The sequence below is a fragment of the Artemia franciscana genome, chromosome 18 (assembly GCF_032884065.1).
Source record: "Artemia franciscana chromosome 18, ASM3288406v1, whole genome shotgun sequence".
Lineage (NCBI taxonomy): Eukaryota > Metazoa > Arthropoda > Branchiopoda > Anostraca > Artemiidae > Artemia > Artemia franciscana.
In genome coordinates, this window is record NC_088880.1 from 24,258,986 (window position 1) to 24,283,177 (window position 24,192).

General features: G+C 36.7%; 1 protein-coding gene across 6 annotated transcripts in view; it reads right to left on the reverse strand.

Moving 5' to 3' along the window:
* Positions 1-24,192, reverse strand: part of LOC136038789 (monocarboxylate transporter 13-like) — an 80,784-nt gene that overhangs the window by 44,637 nt on the left and 11,955 nt on the right. For 2 of the 6 annotated variants that reach the window (XM_065722171.1, XM_065722165.1), the window contains exons 1-3: positions 16,922-17,080; positions 4,451-4,673; positions 2,490-2,633 (exon numbers count right to left, since the gene is read on the reverse strand). In XM_065722171.1, coding sequence (XP_065578243.1) covers positions 2,490-2,633; positions 4,451-4,673; positions 16,922-16,948 — 394 coding nt within the window. In that variant the 5' untranslated portion in view covers positions 16,949-17,080. Of the gene's footprint in view, positions 1-2,489; positions 2,634-4,450; positions 4,674-16,921; positions 17,081-23,409; positions 23,429-24,192 lie in introns of those variants that run through there. The other 4 variants (XM_065722166.1, XM_065722167.1, XM_065722170.1 and 1 more) reach the window with 3 other exon arrangements.

Sequence of the window (24,192 nt, forward strand, 5' to 3'; positions counted from 1 at the left end):
TCTGATGAGTCTTCTCAGAACTATCTACTTAGATTACTCTGTGAAAGGATTGCTAATATAAATATTGCAGTCTTTGAGCATACGTATCGTGTGTGACGTTTTCGACAAAGTTTAACTAAGGTTTCTTCTATAGAATATTTTCCAAGTTGTGCCCAATGGTGCAAGCTGGAAAAACTTAGAAATTTTGTCATCATATATTGCCAAAAAGATAACGCCGTGTAAATCTAAGGAATGCTTAAAATATCCAAAATTCCATACAAATCGATTTTTTAAAATCGCGTATCCTTTCATAAAAAAGTTGAAATTTTTCTCCCTACGAATTGCGAATGCAAGGACCGTGATATGCCGTCTGAATGTCATTTCTTGGCACCTTTTCAAGCTTCTTGATTGGGCTTTTGTCAGAAATTGATATTCGTCACTTATAAATACACTTAAAATCCCAGTTACAATAATTTTATTAACTTTATTTAACTTTTGCACAAAAAAAGGCCATAAAATATTATACACTAGATGGTATTGATGCTTTTTCTGTCGACAGAAGCACCGATTTTCACTCCTGTAAGTTACGCGTATTCTTTGGGTTCAGCCATTGATTGGGTTGCTTTTTGTGCAAACTGGCGGTAGGGCTGAACAGAAAAATTCCCAGCAGCATCGAGGGTCTTGCAACCTTGTTTGACCCTGAGTGGCTGCATGTGTCTTTGTTCGGGTATTTAAATGTGCAAATTTATGCTCTTGGCTAGGAGCGTAATTTGCTATGGAGCAGGGGGACAACTTCCCCCCTCCCACCAGATCCCATTTTGCAACCAATGCCTTAGTTCATCCTCCAATTGAGATTTGGTTTCTTCAAAAACCTTTTCAAAACTAAGCTAAGCCTACATAATTGAAGCATCCACAGAAATAGGTGAGTTTTCTTTAGTATGTCTTTGTCTTTATGGTACTATATGGTTCATTTTTCAGTATTCATTTTCATTTTCACTTGATTTGGGAAAATGGCTCCAAATGTGCCCCCCCCCCAGTATTTTAAGAAATTACGCCACTACTCCCGGACGGACTGCTACTATTACTTCTTGCAGCAACACCAGACGTTTTGCGCCTCCCTAGTATCTTAAATTCGGACGTCACGTGGGTATTTTTAAACCGTAAGGTTCCTAGTAGGGCCACCAGCTTAAGGTAAACTAATCTCCCTAGACTTTAATATTTTCCCAAGCTAACCAAGACTAATCGTTTAACACTTCAGATCAATCGTATAAATTGTCCAATTTTCTTTGAAAATTTCTACTTCTTTAGTGGAAGCACCTGACAACATACTATTAATGGCAGTAATACTTTTTAATGTATATTTTTGCATATTGTATCATCGAAGATCCAACAGACATTCCCAAAAATTTTCAAACCCCTTTAAAGTTTACGTCAACTTTCATGAAGAAGCATCATATGCTGTGGTCTAAAGATCAGAAAATAATATAGGACTACTGGTAATTCAAAAATGTAACAGCTAATCTCATCTTGATTGATATCACTCACCCTCCCAGCAGCAGGGCCGGCTTTGCTTGGACAGCCAGCTATAGCCTTCAAAATTTTCGAAGGCTGTCCAATAGCAGCCAACGTGCCAAAACTCATCCACCTCCAAAAATTCTGCTGGTTGGGTGAATGACAGTCAACCAAGACGAGGCTCTATTGTTCAAAGCCGACTAAATTTCTTCCAGTAGTATTCAATTTAAATTAAATTTGATATCAAATGAAATATGTCAAATACTGTCAATTTGTAAAATAATGTCAATTTTACAGCAGCTAATACTTCTTCTTGAAACCAACAGCCAAGTCAAGAATTGGTGTTAAGGCCGTGATTAAGTGAACTTGAAAACATCGAGGTTCAAAATTGAAGTTAGGGTAGCCTTCTGTCTCTCAATTCTCTAGAGACCGTCGATTGTCAAAAACCCTTCAAATAGCACTTATTAATTGGCGAAAATATCAGGTTAATTATACCAGCTTGTCAATATGGTCTATAGGGGTGTTGTCGGGAATCTGAAACTATTCTTACTGGCAAAAAACTTGTAAAAATTTTAGGTAGCTGAAAATATTCTATGGGACTGTTCGAAAACAGGAAAATACATCGAAAAATGGTTGCAATCATCTTACAGATTATTGTCTTCCGCTCATGATAGTACCGATTTTGTTCTAAAAGCAACATCCTTCACAGAGTACACTTGTGAAAAAGAACTAGCCATTTTCTAAGATTTCTAAGCCATTAGAGAAATAGAGCAAAATCCTAGCAAACATTTGGTAGCATGTTCAAGAAGCTACGGCCTGATATTAAAAGCGGTATCTTCTGCCAATGAATACTTGGGTACTTTTTAAATATAAATTTTAAATTTTAACATGGGATTTTTGAGTTCCATCAGTTCACTTAATCACGGCTTTAAGGTCTTGTAAAATGTTTGTTTTCTTTGGTTAGATATTTCGCACTATTAAAGTTACAATATGCTCACCTGAAATAACCCCAACTGTGACAAGTAGATGCTCAATTCTAGTTACGAAACAGCTCAAAATAAATCCAATGCAGCAAAGAACAGATCCGATAAACATAACCACCCTTTCGGAAAATCTTTCACAGAGCGCACCAGTTATAGGAGCTGAAATATAAAAAGATTTGGTCAAGCTATAATCATTTCAAATAAACTGGACAGATGGGACTGTTAAAAGTTAAAAGTACTTAGATGGCTAGGACATTTTTTCTCAACAGGGACGTACCCCTGGGGCCATGGGGCCCAGTACTCCTAAATTTAATTTTCTTTTCGCAAAAAATAGAATTTTTTGACATTTTGATATTTTCACAGAAAATAAAGCTCTCCCTCTTGATTTTGAAGAATAAAAATGGACCCCTCCCCCTACATAAAATATGAATGAAATATAAGTTGGCAACACTGCTTTAAATGATCAATCGAAGGTTGATAAAAAAAAGCAATTAATCAAATTGTCCTGTCATTGAGTTATTGTAAATATTAGAGTAAATACTGGAAAAATAGAAAAAAAATGCAGTTCATTAGCCATGGCAGTGACAGTTCATGGCAATGACATTTTTTCTTAACAGGGTCGTACCCATAGGGCCATGGGGCCCAGTACTCTTAAATCCTTTTTTTTGTATTTCTTGGCACTTCTTACGCCAATTGACAAATAAACTACTTCTTTTTATTTTTGGTGCTTACTTTCTTTTTATCATTGGACCCACAGCCCCGAAAAAAACAATCTTGGGAACGTGCCTGTTTTTTATGTATGCTGCTATGTAGATAACTTATTTTGCAGAGGAGAAGGGCGCAAAGAAACATGTTTCTGAGACGCCCAGAACTGAAGGAGTGCTCTTTTGTTTCCTATTTTGAGGATTTTTTTCATTTTTGGCCTGTATATTTTCTTGTACGAACGTCAAATATCTGGAAAGAGGAAGCAGCTTCCATCCCTCTGGCTAGGCCCAATCTCTTTAAGCTATGCACTTGAAATTATGTAGCGTTCTTTCGTTATCTTACCTTTATTACAGCGTCTTGTTATATTCAGCTTGTTATTTTGTTTTTAATTTGTATTTTATTGTTGTTTTTCTTTGAATGAAATATCATGAACAAAGTTAAGATAGCTAAATCATAAATTCTAAAACTGATATTCACAGCTGTAGAAGGGATATAGATTAAACAGGCCGGGAAATGTTTTCTGCCCCCACTGGGCAATAACTTAAATGTATACCCTTCCAAGAAGTTTTCATTTCCGTCAAATCTTTCCTTATGACATCCTCCCATCCCATTTGGGGATGCCCCACTTTTCGTTTGGCCTTGACAGTTAGTCGACAGGGGCTATCTTTGTCAATCTATCATCCACAGAACGTGTCATAGACATCTCAATTTCTCTCATTATAGCCCTAGAAAGCAAGATTGAACAATACTTTTCGTACAGTCTACTGTTTGAAATATGGTCAGTCGGCACCAAAAGCAATCCATAGGCAATTTCTCTGGAAAACATCTAACAAATATTCCTCCGGATTAGGAGCATCCAGGCTTCAGAATCATGCTTAACCACTGTCATTCTTCTAGATTTTTTTTTCATCTGTGAAGAAACACCCTGGGCCTTGCCTATTCTACTTTTAACATATTCACTGCACCCATTGTCTTTACTAATAATGCTACTAAAGTAAAGTGAAGTTGTCCACTTGATCAATCTTCTCATTACCCAACATCACCTCTTCTCCTTTAGATTTTCCCATACAGTTTTGAAGCAACAGAAAGAAAAATTTCAGAAAATCCCAGTTTTTCAGATATTAATAAACTTAAGACGGACTGGAACTTAGGAGTGCAATAATTTAAATATAGGACAGGTTTGTCTTCTTCTTTTGAATCGTTTAGAGCTCGCTTTTGACGAGAGAAAGGATTTGCAATTTAGCTTTGTAAGAGTTGAGTAGGAAACTTACACATTGTGAGTGTGAATGTAGCTAAAATGGCTGGTATCCATGCTCCTAGTGTGATTGACGATCCTTCAAATAATACAAAAATTTCAAGCAATAACACCCCAAATGATCTAATCAGTCCGGTAATCCAGAATTGCGCAAAAAATGCACCGAAAACAATAAACCATCCATATCCTCCGTCAGGTGGTACAAAACGTCGCCGTAGCTCTTCGCGTGTTGATGGCAACTATAACAACAAAAGGAAAAAAACATAAAAATTCGATTCCTTATAAAAAAAAATTGTGAAAGATTCCACAAACTTCTTACTTTTTTACATAAACAATGCAAAAATAAACAACAAATAAACAAAATGGCACTTTCAGGTAGTATTTTTTTTCTTTGGAAATCACCATTCTAAATCAGTTGTCTGCAATGGATTATACCTGGATGGACCGAATTTAAACAAAAAGATAACAGGCGAACTACATTCTAATTAAGTTAGATTTTCTATAAGATAGTAAAGAGATCGAGATTTCACGAGGACGCGAGTCTGGAGGGACTGTCCTGTCTTAGTATCTACTTTGGATGTAAAATTTTACTTACTGTCCTTAACAGTATATAATTCACACAGTAGAACAATAATAATATAAGTAACATTGGATACATATTAAACAAAAAAAATCAGAGTAAGTAAAACAGTAAGAAAATAAAATTTACTTATTGAAAATAGAATATAACTGAATTGTCTCATCTACTATATATTCAAACACGTGTGCTGTTACATAATCCCCTCTAGTCTATTTTGCTTTTAGTGAGGACATAATAGTTTGATTTATTACCTAAGGGATTAAACAATGACAACAGGGAAGAGCAGACCTTCAACCTCTCCCTTTGCTCAACTCGAGAAAATTAAGTACATACAAAGAGCAGAAAATTGTGTGACAGTTGCAAAAAAATTAACAACAGTTTTCAGGCAAAGAAACAGTCTTAATTTTAGTCCCCCCCCTGCTAAACCCTGCAGGCTTACTCTTCCCCTTCCATTTTGGGAAACCTCTATGGGGATTTTAAAGGGATTGTCTGTCACTCCCAACCCTATTCAAGTAAGTAAGACCGATCATTGTTGTTTCTTTAGGATTGCCTGACAACTAAGGCAAAAACCAAAAATGAGAGAGGGGGACGTGCGTTTAGTGACGAAATGCCTTTCATCAAAAAATAAAGGTTTTAATTTTTAAAAGCTGGAAATAACCTCCATCTTAATACTGCGTTGCTAGGGGGTAGTGACGACAACCTTCTCATGGTTATTCTAAGAGTAGTAGACACATATAGAGGCCTGCTTGTTACTGCGAATTTCAGTCATCGTACAGCACTTGGCACCCTGTTCAATTCAGACCATGAGATAGGGTATTTCGCGGACTACAGTAGCAGAACTAGATGGATTGAAGCTAGTAATGTGTGCCAAAATCGTGCGTGAAGAATCAATTCCTCTGGAAATCTGAAGTACTGAATGTGGTGCAAGAAAAAATCCCTTCAGGAGCAATCCGAGGTGGGAGAAAGACGTTCTCTTGTTAGTACTGGCTCTAATGGCCAAGTACCACTTTAAGATGGTGGCTGGCAGGTGGTTGGTGACTCTCCCTCAAGTCTCGCCTACCCAAGTCAGTCCAAATTATATGGGTAACTCGCACAAGTAGAAACTGGCGCTGGTGTCGAAAAAATAACCTCAACATCATTTGACATTCTTCAGTGCAAAAATAAGAATAATTAATTTAATATGTGTTGTTGGTAAAATTAGTGTAGTGCTAAGTATTTGATCTGAGTTCTTGGCAGATAAACGATTAGAAAACTTGAAAAAATACCAAGCGTCGCCAAACGCTAGATGACGTTGATGTTTATTTTTACCGACACTAACGCCATTTTCCACTCTTATAAGTTACCCATACTCTCTGAGTCTGTATAACTGAGAGGGTGTGGCTCTCGGGATGGTGGAAAACAATGGCGGTTATTTTGAAACTACCAAGGAAAGCTTTTTACAAAGAGAGAAAAAAAGGTAGTCAAGCCCTTTTTCTCGAGCTACTACACCAAAGGGGTACCAATAGCCCTGCGGCTATTTTGGCACGGAGGCAATGTATGTTTATCACCTACGTCTTAACTCAGTTTTATGAGTATACCCATAGTAACAATGATAAAAAAAACGATAATAATAAGAGTAACAAATAATATTAATAAAATAGTAATAACAATAATAATAATAATAGTAACAATGATAATTTGTGTGAAAATTTTATGCTGTTTTATGAAAATATTATATCTATATAATATAATTTAATTTGTTAATTAAAATTAACAACTTAAAAGTTGTTAAGTCAAAATATTTTTTTTTAATTCTTCAATCTATTAAGACAGCAATAATTGGCTCTTCTGCCCTCACGAATGGCTGCACACTCGACGGAAGGAGGGTTCACTGTATATATAGGCATATACATTTTTTTAAGCTAAAGTGTATATAAGTAATTATAAACATATTCTAAGGACTAGAATTGGGGGCCCCAGGACTGGATGCAGATTTAATCATATTTGTATGATTTATATACAAGGCGTACTTTAATATTGCAATCTTCTCCTCAGATTATGTTTTTTTTTCATTGTAATATATTTTTGAAGACATTGAGCTTCTTTACACTGTTAATAATCACATAGAAAATAGGAAGTGGTCTAACAATCAGCTTATGTATTTTTTTGAAGAATAATGAAGACACTCTAAGATTTAGGAGTTGACCTGGGAATAGGGGGGGGGGGGCAGTTCCATATCCAGGATTCTTCTTCGGGGGGGTGAGGGGGGGTACAAAAACATTTTTTTGGGTGGGGGGGCTTATAAAAAAACTTTAAAAATGCATCAAAAATTGTTTTATATTAATTTTTGTTACACTTTTACTAGTCAGACAAAATTATGATGGGGGGGGGGGGGGTTCAAACCTAACCTTTCCCCCCTTAATATGGCCTTGCTTGGAGGATGGTATTGCTGGATTTCAAGTTTATCTTATGTGATGTACTGTCCTTATATACCTTTTGATATCGCTTTGGTGAAACAAGACAATATGGAAAAATGTAGTACAACAGAACAACTTGGCAAATTCACAGCCATTAAAAAAGTTATTATTCTTTTTCTACTGAGGACGGTTCATCGGAACTTTCGGTCAAAATATTTGCAATTTTTCTTTTGTTTTGGCTGGTTAAGCAGTTTTTTTTTCGTTCTTGTTTATTCCTACTTTGCTTATCGTAAAAAATTGTATTTTTTTGCTGTGTTTAGAAAACTGAAACTATTGAACATGTAAAACTTCCATTCACTTAACCACGATACACGTTATAGTTAATGATAGTATTGCATCAGATTAACGGCCCTTCTTCACTAAGACTTTGACTAAGACGCCCTGCAGTTTATAACTACAACCTGGTTTGATCTCTGGTTCCCGTATTAATAAACTGAAATCCAACCCACTGCGCCACCACATGACAGTAAATGACTGATTGAAATAGATGGTTCCTCCTCTCTTCCTGCAAGGACTCAGGAGTTAATGACCGAGTTCAAATACTTCACTTTTTTCAAATTTTTGCCTGTCTTTTCGACTGTCTTTGAATGTTCAACAAAAGGAAAAAAAGTATAATAAAAAAAATTAAAACAATAATAAAAACAAAATCAGGAATTCATAAAAAATTAACATTACCTTAGAACCTTTGACTACTTTAATACTTGATGTTACCTTAAAGCCATTAACAAACAAAAGTTATCTTTTGATGGATTCTCAAACAGAGATGAAAACAGAATTTAGCAGTCATTTTGAACTGATAAGAAATACTATCTTAAAGATGCAGACGCTATTAAAAATTTCCAAGAATGGCGAATCTGGGATATTGATTAATTAAAAAAAAAAAAAGAAAAAAAAGGCTTTTACGACTGAAAGTAAGGAAAAGAATTAAAGCTTAAAACGAGTAGAAATTATTCCGGACATGAAGGGAGGCTAACCCTTCCTTAGCCTTTGCTCTTTACGCTAAACCCTCAAAGTTCTTTAGAAAAACTTCTCACTCAAATTCAACGGCCCTTGCGTTTGAGCAGCTTTCTTAAATAATTGTTACCAATAGACAAACTTTAGCGCAAAAATTGAAGGTAAAGAAAGGATAGCATTTCTCAAAATACAGAATAATTTCTGTTGGTTTTAAGTTTTTAATGTTGCTCCTTACTTTCAGTTGATTTTTTTTTAAATTTCATTTCTGAATGCCTTTCGAATCATGCCTGGAAATCCCCATCCCTCTCCCCCTGTAAGTAGCAAATACTATATTTGAACAGCCAGCAGTAGCGTAACTTACAGCCCTTTTCCCAGGGGCTCTGTGGGACCTTGTCATCCCCAGTGCATAGTTAATGGACATTTCAACTATACTGAATAGAATGGCTATCTACAAAATTTTGATCATATGTCTTTGGGGGAAAGGGGCGTTGGAAGGGGGCTAGTTGTCCTCCATTCCAGTGGGCGCTTTAAAAAGGACATTGAGCTCTTGATATTCCCTTCTCCGATCTCCTTGGAGCATTGGTTCAATAAAACCACCTCTGGGAAAAAAAATCAACAAAAAACAAACAAATAAAACACTCATTCGATCTTTCTTCTGGCGAAGACTACACAAATTCCACATTTTTGAAGGAAAGAGCTTGAAACCTATAAAATAGGGTTCTCAGGCATGCTGGATCTGACGGCGAGTTTTCTTTTTATTATTTAGATTGCTAAGTTTTTGGTGGTGTTTCTCCCTTGTCTGAAGATCAAGCAAATTTTATCAGGCTCGTAACCTTTAACAGGTAGCATTAAATTTAATGAATTTCATTTATTTGGAATAAATGTACAAAAAGCCAATTCTTTTGATATATATTGTTACAATTTTTTTCTTTTTTTTTTTAGTCTCGGTTGCTACAGGGCTATGTCGTTTGTTACCACGAACGGTTTGTCCCAATAATGGAAAAAAAAATATACGAAGAAAAATCTTAGTCGTTATGAATTTTCCCAGATTTTCAAACTTGTCACAGGTAGAATCTCTAGATGAGGATCAAACAGTTCGTGGTAACGAATCAAACAGTTCGTGATAACGAACTGTGTAGTAGGGAGCGGCTCAATAGTAACCGAAACTCTAAAAAGTTTTAGGGGGAAACCTAAAACTTGGAGAGTGGAGGGATCGGGATGAAACTTGGTAGGAAAAATAAGCACAAGTCCTAGATACATGATTGACATCACCGGAACGGATCCGCTCTCTTCGGGGTAGTTGGGATAGGGGTTAATTCTGAAAAATTAGAAAAAATGAGGTATTTTAACGGGTGATCGGATCTCAATGAAATTCGATCTTTAGAAGGATATCGTGTCTCAAAGCTCTTATTTTAAATCCTGACCGGATCTGGTGACATTGGGGGAAGTTGGGGTGGGGGAGCCTAAAATCATGGAAAACGCTTAGATTGGAGGGATTGGGATGAAACTTGGTGGGAAAAATAAGCAGAAGTCTTACATACGTGATTTACATAATTGGAACGGATCCGCTCTATTAGGGGGGGGGGGGGTTAATTCTGAAAAATAAGAAAAATTGACGTATTTTTAACTTACGAAGGAGTGATCGGATCTTCATGAAGCTTCATATTTAGATGGACCTCGTAACTCAGATCTCTTATTTTAAATCTCAACCGGATCAAGCGTAATTTGGGGGGGGGGGGCAGTTGGGGGGACCGGAAATCTTAGAAAATACTTAAAGCGGCGAGATCAGGAGGAAACTAGATGGGAGGAGTAGAAACCTGTCTAAGATACGTGACTGACATAACCGGACCGGATCTGCTCTCTTTTGTGGAATTGGGGGGGGAGGTAATTTTGAAAATTGAGGTATTTGTAACTTACGAAAGGGTGACCAGATCTTAATGAAATTTGATATTTAGAAGGATCTTGTGCTTTAAAGCTCTAATTTTAAATTCCGACCAGATCCTGTGACATTGGGGGGATTGGAGGGGGAAACCGGAATTCTTGGAAAACGTGAAAACTGGGGTATTTTTATCTTACGAATAGATGATCGGATCTTAATGAAATTTGATATTTAGAAGGAATTCATGTCTCAGAGCTCTGACTTCAAATCCCGACCAGATCTTTTGACATTGGGGGGAGTTGGAGGGGGAAATCTTGGAAAACACTTTGAGTGGAGGAATCGGGATGAAGCTTGGTGGATAGAATAAGCAAATGTCCTTGATACGTGATTGACGGAACCGTACTGGATTCGCTCTCTTTGGGGGAGTTGGGGGAGGGGTTTAGTGATTTGGCGAGTTTGGTGCTTCTGGACGTGCTAGGACGAAGAAAATTGGTAGGCGTGTCAGGGAGCTGCACAAAATGACTTGATAAAGTCGTTTTCCCAGATTCGACCATCTGGAAAAATTAGAAAAAATTAGGTATTTATAACATACGAGTGGGTGATCGGATCTTAATGAATTTTGATATTTAGAAGGACATCGTGACTCAGAGCTCTTATTTTAAATCCTGACCGGCATTAAGCCTTTTATTTTCCTTTTAAATCAATCTATTGATTCATAGAATTTTGTTAGAGCTCATACCATATGATCTCTTGGCTCTTAGCTCTTCATGCCTCGTCACAAGTGCCATATGAGCTCTTAGCTCTTGTTGATCATGGAGATTTCAGTGGTAGACATTTTATGTTTTCAAGCCCTTAAACTCCAGAAATGGCACTAAAATCACATTTTGGTAGCGTAAGGCATTCTATGATTATGTTGCTGTGACGAAACTACAAAAGTACAATAATGTCTACAAAAATGTAAATATTAGCTTCCAAATAGCTTTAAACAACTTTCTGCGAAATTTTAGTGTCCTATTAATACTGAAGAAATAAACAGAAAAGGGGGGACTTATCTAGCTCTTTTCAAAATTCCAAAAATTTGTTTCTGCAATAAACTTTTATTATTAATAGCTATCACTAAAATTAAATAATAGGTATGAATCTTTTCTTTAAACGGGGGTTCAGTTGCACGGGGGATAATTTACATTAGGGTTCAGCTGAATGGGGCTCAGTTGCACGACAGTTCAGTTAAGTGGGGTTGAGATGCACGAAGGTTCAGTTAAACGAGGGTTGAGTTGCAAGATGGTTCAGTTACACGTGGTTCGTTCACATAGGGTTCAGTCAAACGAAGGTTCAGTTGCACGGCGGTTCAATTGCACGAGAGTTCAGTTTAAAGGGGTTTGTTGCACGAAGTTTTACTTGCACAAGGGTCAGGTACACGAAGGTTGAGCTGCATGGAGGTTGAGGTACAAGGGGATTCATCTAAACAAGGATTAAGTTGTACCTGGGGTCAGATGCATGGGGGTTCAGTCACATGGGTTTAGTTGCACTGGGTTCAGTTACACGATGGTTTATTTCCAATAGAACCAAAAGCCCTGCAATAGAACCAAACCTACCTGATGTTGGTAGCCCTTTCCTCCCAGATGAGCTCTGTTCTTCCTTGGGGTGTACTATCCTGTTGCGCAGGGTGGCAATTCGTAAAAATGTAGGGAGGGGTTCAAATTTACTCTTTGAAATCTAGGGGTGGAATTTTGTTGTTTTTCGATTTTTTTTCAATAAAATACCGAAAAGAGGCATTTTCAATGAATATATCAAAAAAGATTTTGCAAAACATAGGGGGGGGGGAACATAGGGGGAAATTGCCCCTACCCATTGAAGCGCTTTGCAATGTTGTATTGTTTTAAGTGGATTAAATGAATTCCTTCATTTGTTTTTTGTTGCTTAATTTTCTCCGCCTTAAAAACGACTTTAAATACAGCTTAATTTCTAAGGGGCTGTCCCCTCTTCAATGCCCTGCTCTTTACACTAAAGTGTTTTATTGTTTTAAAAAGTAGAGTTGTGAGAAAAAGTCAACTTTAGCGTAAAGAGCGGGGCATTCAGGAGAGGACAGCCCCTTTCATATACGGAATAATTTCTGTTCATTTTATGTTTTAATGTCGCTCCTTACTTTCAGTTAAAAAACTTGTTTTTTCATTTAATTTCTGAACATTTTTGAATTCATACAGGTTTTGATTTTGGCTCACCGTACATGAATAATTAAAACAAAATTTGCATATCAATTTTACTTTTTTTTTGGCTAAATGGCTTTCTCAAAGTTTTGATCGGACAATTCTGAGAAAAAGAGGCGAGGGAGGAGGCCTAATTGCCCTCCAATTTTTTTGGTTACTTAACACTAGAACTTTTAATTTAATTTTACGAACTTTTTTATTAGTAATAAATATACGTAACTTACAAATTAACTTACACAATAAACTTCTATATTTGTATATTTTTATTACGTATATGATGGGGTTCACCCCCTCGTCAATACCTCGATCTTTACACTAAAGTTCAAATTTTGATCCAATTCCTTAAGAATGATCCCTGAAGCACAAAGGCGGTTTATTTAGAATAAATAGCTCTTTTGAAATTACTGAAAATCCTTTAGCGTAAAGAGCAAGGTATTGAGTAGGGAAATAACCCCCTCATATGCATGATAATTTCTCTTCGCTGTGAGTTTTAACGTTACTCCTTACTTTCAGTTGAAAAAGCTTGTTTTTTATTTATTTTTTTTTAAATGATGCTGGAGAATGCAGCGCCCCCTTCATGGAAATTTTCTTCCCCCATAATAAATTCCTCCATGGAAAGATCCTCTCACGTAGCTCCTTCCCCACCATCAGAAAAAATCCCCCCTGAAAACGTCTGTATACTTCCAAATAATCAATACTATATGTAAATAACTGGCAAAGTTCAAAACTTGAAGCCCTTTGCCCGGGGACTGTGGGGGATTAAGTCGTCCTCAAAGACATAGTTATTAAATTTGTTGACTATGCTGAACAAAACGGCACTAGAACTTTTAATTTCGGTTAGAATGAGCCTTATCGAGATATTTTAGGAGCAGTGGATCGATGCAATCACCTCTGGGAAAAAAAAACAACAAAAAAAAACATATAAACAAATAAACACGCATCTACGATCTGGCAAAAAATACGAAATTCCACATTTTTGCAGATAGGGGCTATAAACTTCTACAGTAGGGTTCTGTGATACGCTGAATTTGATGGTGTGTTTTCATTAAGATTCTATGACATTTAGGGGGTGTTTCCCCTTTTTTTTCGAAAATAAGGAAAATTTCTTAGGCTCGTAACTTTTGATGGGTAAGACCAAATTTGATTAAACTTATATATTTAAAATCAGCTTAAAAATTTGATTCATTTGATGTATGTATTGGTATCAAAATTGATATCAAATATATAATGGTATCAAAAGAGTTTCGGTTACTATTGAGCCGGCTCACTCCTTACTACAGTTCGCTCTTTACAATACCTTGATCATAACTTTTTTTTTCTTTTTTCTGTCAATTGTCAATTTTCTAAAAATTCTGCACTTCGCACACGTATTTGATTTCAAAGTTCAAAGAAGATTGTGCAATCCAGGAAAAAATTGTAAAAAATACTTATACAAATTAGGTATTTAATTATCAGCTTCAGCAAGAGAATAAATTGAAATACAGTTCTGACTTTTCAACACATAATCTATGGTAGCCATATAAGGAGTGTGTAAAATAAACTGAATTAATAAGAATTTTAAATAATAAACAAAAAACAGTTTTCAACTGAAAATAAGAAGCAACATTAAAACTCAAAACGAACAGAAGTTATTCGGTATATGAAGGATTCCTTCATATACCGAATGCGCCCCTCCTCAGTACCTTGATCTTTAAGCTAAAGTTTTTAGCCCTTTCAAAAAAGCTTCCTTTTTCTAATTAAATGGCCCTTGTGTTTCAGGAGTCGTTCTAAAAAAAAATGGGACTAACAGTCGAACTTTAGCGTAAAGAGGAAGGTATTGAGTAGGGGGGCAACCCCTTCAAATTAGAAATAATTTCTGTTCGTTTTTAGTTTTAATGTTGCTCCTTATTTTTATTTGTAAAAACGGTACTTGTGTGATATACCCCCTACCGCTAAAGAAGTGAAGTTAGGTCAATCCTAAAAAAATATATATAAGTACGATAAAAATGTAATATTTTAGAAACAAGTTTGGGTGGGGTGGGGGTTAAGTACAGCGGGTCTGCATGCAAAATATGTCAGCTACAATTATTCTAATATTATGAAGTAAGAACTATTTTCTGACTTCATACTGTCCAAATAATTTACCCCCCTCCCCCCTTAATGTACAAATACGTAGCCCGAATTATATATTTTCCGTCAATTCTGTCACTTCTCTTTGTCTTTTCTCACGCTAAATTGAAAGAAATTAGCGAAAGAAACCGGATAATAGTGCTTCACTGCATGAATAAATTGAGCAGTAGGGGGTACATCATATAAGTACCATAAAAAACCTTTTTTTTAAATTCCTGATCATTTTTCAAATAATGCCAGTAAATCCGGCTCACCCTCCAAGAAAAATTCCCTCCCCTCACGAAAAACTCTTTCGTGGAAAACTTCTCCCTCGTAAAATACCCCCGTAAGATTTCTTGCAGATTATTCAGCCTGAAAATTATCCTTGGCCTACTTTCATTTGAAAAAGACTAAGTTCTGATCGTTTTTCCTGTCACTCCGGAAATTCTCCTCTCCGTGGAAATTATTTCCCAGAAATCCAAAACACGCAGAAGATTTCCCCCGGAACATCTCCGCATTCAAAAATTGAGTAGGCAAAGAGAGAGTAAGATAAATAAAAATAATTTCGTATAGGAATTCTTCCAAATCCCCCCTCAGTGAAAAATATCCCCTGGAACGTTCATTCTCGAAAATTTCCCCCGACACAGAAAATTATCCTCGTGGAAACCCACCCAAAGCACAAAATCCCCCCCGAGTAGTCTGTATACTTTACAATAAAAAATACTATACGTAAACAATGGGCAAATTTTTACCTTAAAGACCTATCCCAAGGGAATGAGGGGGGAGGTCACGTCATCTCCAAAGGCATAGTTTTGGGACTTTTCAGCTATGCTAAACAAAAATGCCAATCTAAAAAATTATGGGACGATTTTCGGGAAAAAGGGGAATGGAAGCGGGGCTAGTTGCCCTCGAATCTTTTCAGTCACTTAAAAGGGGAACTAGAACTCTTAACTTCCATTTAGATCAGCCCTCTCTTGATTTTATAGGACCATTGTGTTGATATGATCACCCCTGGAAAAAAAAATTACAAAAAAAAACTAATATTTTGGCAGACAAGACTTTGAAACCTCGTACAGTAGGGTTCTCGGTTACTCTGAATTTGATGTGTGATTTTCCTTAATATTTTTTTTTTACTTTTAGGGGGTGTTTCTCCTTTTTTCAAAAATCAGGCAAATTTTCTCAGACTCGTAACCTCAATGAAAGTTATATATTTGGAATCAGCATACTAAGCCAATTCCTTTAATATACCTATTGATATCAAAATTCCATTTTTAGAGTTTCGGTTACTGTTGACCCGTGTGACTCCTTACAGTTCTTTACCAGGAACTGTTTGATAATGAAGCCGGATATGATAAGCATTATAAAACATAAAATATCTCACGCACATGCGTACGTAGGGGTATGCGCACCTTTGATGCTCTGCCCCCTAGAAATCTCAAGGTTTCTGCGACCCCTCGATAATTTCATATATTTCCTAGATTATTTTTCCTCCAAAATGCATTCCTGGGTACAGGGTCAACTTCAACTACCCAATGGTGAGCCAGCCCTTCCTAGATCAAGAACCTTTTAATTTAAACAATGATTTTCAGCGTCACTTACAGATGGTATATTTCAATTGCGATAATATGCACCTGACAGAGCGACCGAATCCAAAGGAAATTGTGAATATGTTTGTGAATATTTAATTTAGATTAAGAAAAAGTACAGATTATTCTTCATTTCTATCCAATCCCATAATCAAATTCTTACGATGTGTTGTTTGTATTGTTTGTCTCGCAACTGCATGACATGCAGTATCAGTTGATGGGACCTTTGGTTCATATTGGTTTCATCTGGCAATTCCAACAGTGTTTCCGCTCATGGCCGTATCAAAGAGAAGGGAATTATCCGGTTAACCCCGTCCCCCGAAATTTTTGTCTGACTAGTACAAATGTAACGAAAATAGATCTGAAAGGATTTCCACGCAGAAACTATGATAATGATTAGTTTTTTTTTGTAAAACCCCCTCCAAATTTTTCTTTAGCCCCCCTCCCGGATAAAAATAAAACCCTGCTACCACTATGTACGATTTTCTAGGGTTTCCTCCAATTTACTTAAAAGAAAACTGACGTTGCCGAAATCCCAGAAAATGTTTTTAAGGAGATTCCGGAGAACACAATTTTCTTCTGGGGAGGTTCACAGGGTTCACACTCTGGTTCACAGGGTTCACACTCTGGTTCACAGGGAACCAGAAAAATTTGTGGGTTGTGGAAGCACTGATTTGAAGTAATATAGCTGACGCACTCGTGAAACCATAATGTTAAATACTGTGAAAATCCCTCACCGATTTCTGGGGCAATAAACTTTCCATAACTATCCTTCAAATTTATTCCACGTTCCATATTCCCTCATTCTTTCTCTTTATCATCTTCAGAATAATACAGATTCTCACATTGAAAGATTGGCATCTAATGTATTAGAAAAGATATACCAACTGACATAATCTTTGAAACTAGTTGGACAGAGAGAGAAAAAAATTGTTATCCAAAACGTGACTATTACGTCACGAATGCGTAATAGCAGTTAAAAAAGTCTAGAGGGAATAAATCTTCATTAGCGGCTTGGCTCTTTAACTATCTGTTGACTGAAGATGTACACGAGGTGCAAGGGTTAAGTTTAACCATTTAGTTAACGTTGGACTCCTGGATTCATTTGGAAAACTCAATTGACTTCTGGGGAAAGTAGGGCCGGCAAAAGGGAGAGGGTGGGGTGGGTAAATGTATGCATCGCCTGGGGCCTCACGCTTGAACAAGCCCAGCATATGCGTGAGTTTTTTTTCATGTTCAGATATAAAGACATTTGACAATTTTATTACATTTTAGTGATAATATTGCAGTGGCGGTTTAGGCCTGAGCAAGGGGCGCTCCCCCCCCCCTTTTCGGAAATCTGCATTAAATTTATTTATTTTGAATTTTTACACTCGTATTAATGTACTTAATTGACAAAAAAATTATCGCAATAGTAATTTTCCTATACCTTGCCCCTCCCCCCAGTTTATGGGACTTAAAACCGTTATTGTATTATTTTATTAGGTCAATGATTTTGTTTGGACTAAGAAAAATGTTTATAAAATAACTGCAAAAAACGTGAACATTTGTAGGAAGGGACAAAATTTTGGGGGGTAATTGGAGTGGCGTAATTTCGTGAAACTCCTGGGGGGAAGGAAAGTTGGAGCAAATTTTTTTAAATTCAGTGAAAATGGCAGTAAAAAATGAAGAATGAGCAAATAGTACCATAAGGGTAAATACATACTAGAGAAAACTAACCAGTTTCTCTGGATGCTTGAATTATGCAGGCTTATCTTAATTTGGACTTTTGCAAATTTTTTCAAGATTTTTTTGCAAAAACTAAATTTCAGCCAAAGGCCAACTAAGGTCTCGGGGGATAACTGAGGTCAGGAGGGGGCAGTTTCCTACCCTGTCCCACAGCAAATTACGCCCCTAGCTAATTAGCCCTCTTAAATGTATAAAAACGATTTTTTTTCTCGCCACCTTTTCGCTTATTTTCTTGCATCTAAAGGAGTATTAACAAGATATTTTGGAAAAGTTAGTGAATCTAGAACCTCTCTTTTTTTTGCTTTACCTTTCACGGCCCTGCAGAGGTATGCTGCTTGAGTCAGAGATAACGTAAAAAAATTTAAGACTGCAAATTCTTGTAACAATTGTATAAATTTAATATTACTAACACAAAAAGATCTTTAAAAAGCCATTAAAAAGCTAAAATACCATATTAAAGTACCATATTAATACCATAAATGGTATTATGGTATCAAAATACCATATTAAAAAGCCAAAAATGACATTCTATGCAGCAGACTGGTTTTGGGAGTGTGAGTGACCACCATCAGTGTAGTCATTAATATATGTTTCATTAAGCCAGTTGATTCGGAAAAAAATAGAAAAAATGAAGTAATTTTAACTTACGAACGGTTGATCAGATCTTAATCAAATTTGATGTTTGGAAGGATAACATGTCTCAGAGATGTTATTTTAAATCCTGACCGGATCTGGTGACATTAGGGGGGAGGGAGTTGGGAGGGGGAAACTGAAATATTGGTAAACACTTAGAGTGGAGGGATCGGGATGAAACTAGGTGGAAAAAAAAACACAAGTCCTAGATACATGATTGACATAACCGGAACGAACCCGCTCTCTTTGGGGTAGTTGGTGCGGGGGGGGGGGGGTAATTCTGAAAAATTAGAAAAAATGAAGTATTTTTAACTTACGAACGGGGTTAAATCCATCAAATTTGATATTTAGATGGATATCGTGTCTCAAAGCCTTTCTTTTACATCCCGACCGGATCTGGTAACATTGGGGAGAGTTTGGGGTGGGAGAACCTAAAATCATGGAAAACGCTTAGATTGGAGGGATCGGGATGAAACTTGGTGGGAAAAATAAGCAGAAGTCTTAGACACGTGATTAACATAATTTGAACGGATCCGCTCTATTGGGGGGGGGGATTAATTCTGAAAAATTAGAAAAAATGACGTATTTTTAACTTACGAAGGAGTGATCGGATCTTCATGAAACTTCATATTTAGAACGACCTCGTAACTCAGATCTCTTATTCTAAATCTCAACCGGATTCGGCGTCATTGGGGGGGGGGGACGGGAAATCTTAGAAAATACTTAAAGCGGAGAAATCAGGATGAAGCTGGATGAAAAGAATAAAAGCCTGTCTAAGATACATGAATGACATAACCGGACCGGATCTGCTCTCTTTGGTGGAGTTTGGGGGGGGGGGTAATTCGGAAAAATGACGTACTTGTAACTTACGAACAGGTGACCAGATCTTAATGAAATTTGATATTTAGAAGGATCTTGTGCTTTAAAGCTTTAATTTTAAATTTCGACCCGGTCCTGTGATATTGCGGGGAGTTGGAGGGGGAAACCGGAAATCTTGGAAAACGTGAAAATTGGGGTATTTTTTTCTTACGAATAGGTGATCGGATCTCAATGAAACTTGATATATATAGAAGGATTTTATGTCTCAGGTGCTCCATTTTCGACTCGAATTGGATCCGAGGACATAGGGGGTTGGAGGAGGGAAACAGAAATCTTGGAAAACACTTAGAGTGGAGAGATCAGGATAAAACTTGATGGGAAGAATAAGCACAAGTTCTAGATACGTGATTAATACAATTGGAAAGGATCCGTTCTCTTTGGAGGAGCTGGGGGTGTTAATTTGGAAAAATTAGAAAACTTGAGGTATTTTTAACTTAAGAACGGGTGACCGGATCTTAATGAAATTTGATATTTAGAAGGATTTGATGTCTCAGAGCTATTATTTAATCAAGACCAGATCTGTTGACATTGGGGGGAGTTGGAGGGGAAATCGGAAATCTTGAAAACGCTTGGAGTGGAGGAATCGGGATGGATCTTGGTGAATTGAATAAGCAAATGTCCTTGATACGTGATTGACGTAACTGTACTGGGGTGCTGGGGTGTACTGTACTGAGCTGGGGGTGTTAATTTGGAAAAATTAGAAAACTTGAGGTATTTTTAACTTAAGAACGGGTGACCGGATCTTAATGAAATTTGATATTTAGAAGGATTTGATGTCTCAGAGCTATTATTTAATCAAGACCAGATCTGTTGACATTGGGGGGAGTTGGAGGGGGAAATCGGAAATCTTGAAAACGCTTGGAGTGGAGGAATCGGGATGGAGCTTGGTGAATTGAATAAGCAAATGTCCTTGATACGTGATTGACGTAACCGTACTGGATTCGCTCTCTTTGGGGGAGTTGGGGGGAGGTGTTCAATGATTTGGTGAGTTTGGTGCTTCTGGACGTGCTAGGACGATGAGAATTGGTAGGCGTGTCAGGGAGCTGCACAAATTGACTTGATAAAGTCGTTTTCCCAGGTTCGACCATCTGAAGGGCTAAATGGAGAGGAAAAATTAGAAAAAATGAAGTATTCATAATCTTAGAAGGACATCGTGACTCAGAGCTCTTACCGGCATTAAACCTCTGATGTTCCTTTTCAATCAATCTATTGATTCTTAGAATTTTGTTAAAGCTCATACCATATGAGCTCTTGGCTCTTCTTGCCTCGTCACAAGTGCCATATGAGCTCTTAGTTCTTGGTTAAGAATATTTTTATTAGTAAAAGATATACATAACTTACAAATTAGCTTACGTAACGAACTTCTATATTCTCATGTTTTTATTACGTATATAAGAGGTTCACCCCCTCGTCAGTATCTCGCTCTGTGCACTAAAGCTTAAATTTTGTCTCAATTTCTTAAGAATGACCCCTGAATCACAAAAGCCGTAGAATAAATAGTTGAAATTACAAAAAATACTTTAGCGTAAAGAACGAGGTATTAGGAGGAGTTGAGCCTATCATATGGGTAATAATTTCTGTTAGTTTTAAGTTTTAATGCTGCTCCTTACTTTCAGTTGAAAAAACTTTTCATATTTATTTTTTATTGTTTTTTTAAATAATGCTAGAATATCCTGTGCCCCCTTCATGGAAATTTTCTTCCCCCATGACAAGTTCCTCCAAGGAAAGTTCCCCCAATATATCCCCCTCTTCTCAACCCCTACTCCAACCAAAAAATCCCCCTAAAAACGTCTGTACACTTCCAAATAACCATTACTATATTTAAGCACTGGTCAAAGTTTGTAACTTGTAGCCCCTCCCACGGGGACTGTGGGGGAGTAAATTGTCCCCAAAGACATAGTTATAAGGTTTTTCGACTACGCTGAATAAAATGGCTATCTCAGAATTTTGATTCTGTGACTTTGGAAAAATAATTAGCGTGGGTGGGGGCCTAGTTGTCGTCCAGCTTTTTTGGTCACTTAAAAAGGGCACTAGAACTTTTCATTTCCATTAGAATGAGCCCTCTCGCAAGATTCTAGGGCCACTGGGTCGATACGATCACCCCAGGGGAAAAAAAGAAACGAACAAACACATTAAACACGTATCCGTGACCATTTTTGTAGATAGGAGCTCGAAACTTCTACAATAGGGTTCTCTAATACGCTGAATCTGATGGTGTGATTTTTGTCAAGATTCTATGACTTTTAGGGGTTGTTCCTCCTATTTTATAAAATAAGGCAAATTTTCTCAGGCTCGTAACTTTTGATGTGTAACACTAAACTTGATGAAAATTATATATTTAAAATCAGCATTAAAGTGCGATGCTTTTGATGTAGCTATTGGTATCAAAATTCCATTTTTTAGAGTTTTGGTTACTATTGAGCCGGGTCGCTCCTTACTACAGTTCGTTACCACGAACTGTTTGATTATAGATAAACTAGCCTAATCCTTATTTGTATTATGATCAGTTAAACATACACATAAAAAATGAGGTTTCACTCATTATTAGGAAATTTAAATCTAGATCTATATAAATTTGAATACAATAGAAACTCAAATTAATCTTATATGTACTTCTGTCGTTTTGGCTGAATGGCTTTACAGTAAGGACGATAGTTGTATAAATGTCTTCTAAACCTATATCTGAGTGTCAAATCTTCCTATATCATTGGTTTTCCATAGTCTTTCTATTTAATAACATGTCAAAACCTCTGAAAAAAGACGCTCAACTTCAGCTTCAGGATACGTTGAAGAGCAAAAAAACAGACAGCCTCTACATACCATTTTGTGAAGCCCAACAGGCGCACACCCAAGAGGGGGGCCTAAGGGGAATTAACCCCCCAAGAAAAAATATATTCTGTTTATGTAAGTAATGGCATAGAATACCGGTTTTTCCACGGAATTAGTTTTCTGCTGGTTAGCCCAGGGATCCTGGTGCGTCCCCTACCCCATGAATATTTTCTTAGTGCCCCAGTGAAGTCCAGCAGAAAGGAGGAGTGTCCACACGATTCAAGGTGACAAGATTATGATGTCCCAGAAGACTGGTGTTTGAGCTGCTAACCGATTATTGTGGGAGAAAACCACAGACTGCTTGATGCTAAGGGTCGAACAGATGACCATCATTGGTGAAGCCCAGGAGAAGGAACCATTCTATACCATTCAGCATTGGCAGGATTATGATATATTGGCAGAAGAGTGCTAGAGCAGCTAACAAGTACGAAGGTCTTTCAAATATTACAAGAAGGATGCTCAACCAAAGGATCATGGATACCACTCCGCGAGACTAAAGGGAGTGAAGGTGAGCTTGCCCCAAATTAAAGCAGGTTACTTATATTTTTCTAACAAGGCTACTATTTGGGGAGGAGGGGAAGCTTAGGCTGTTTTACGGTTTTCAAGATTAGCTTAAAGCACTCAAAAAGGCCTACTTTTTGCATTCAAATGTGATGTTCTAAGATGCACCTAAGCACCCATCGAGTCTGATAAAATACTGCCCACCTACGTAAGGATGAATTCACGAATTTTTGAAAGAATGTTGAAGCTGTCAGTGAAACGTACCATTCTTTTTCTTTTTATGTTACTTCCTGCACAATAAGCGTTTTCTTTCAGAAATTCTTTGTAACTGAATTTACTGACGAAATACCTCAATTTTATATTTATATTGCCTCAGACAACTTTTATAACCCTTATAAATCTTATGACCCAAAGTTTACATATAATCCACCAGAGAAAAAGAATAGGAATTTGACATAAAATAGTAGAATCACGGTAATGATTACAAAAATAATGACGAAGACCACACTGCCTTTCCATAATACAACAACAAAAGAGAGAATAATGAGGACTTTTTTCCCAAGACAGTGAACCAACAAAACCTATTTGAATATTTCGGCCCTATATCTAAGGGCCGTCTTCAGCAAAGAAAAAATAAAAACAATAAAACACTTACAATAAAAGTTCTCAGTTAAAAATCCATTTTTTTAAAATTAGCCTTGGCATCATTACTTCTTAACGAAAAGTTCAGCCAAGACTGTCTGATAAAAGCTAACATTTTACAAGATAAAAAGGTTCATTCATTTCACTAACTGTATTTATTAAAAATTGGAATGATTTCTTATTGCGATTAAATAAAAAAAAAACTAATTTTTTTAGCTGAAAGTAAGGAGCGACATTAAAACTTAAAACGAACAGAAATTACTCCGTATATGAAATGAGTTGTCCCCTCCGCAATCCGTCGCTCTTTACGCTAAAGCTTTTAATTGTTTTAAAAAGTAGAATTGTGGCAAAGAGTCAAACTTTAGCGTAAAGGGCGAGGGATTGCGGAAGGGACAACTCATTTCATATACGGAGTAATTTCTGTTCGTTTTAAGTTTTAATGTCGCTCCTTACTTTCAGCTAAAAAAATTAGTTTTTTTTTATTTAATTTCAGAACGTTTTTGAATTAATGCATGTTTGGTTTTGGCTCTCCGCACATAAATTATTAAAATGAAATTTGTATATTAATTCTTTTTTTGGCTAAATGGCTTTCTCTTAGTTTTGATCAGACGATTTTGAGAAATAAGGGGTGGAGAAGGAGGCCTAGTTGCCCTCCACTTTTTCGGTTACTTAAAAAGGCAACTAGAACTTTGAATTTTTACCGAACATTTTTATTAGTAAAAAATATACGTAACTTAAGAATTAACTTACGTAACAAACTTTCATAACCTTATATTTTTATTATGTATACGAGGGG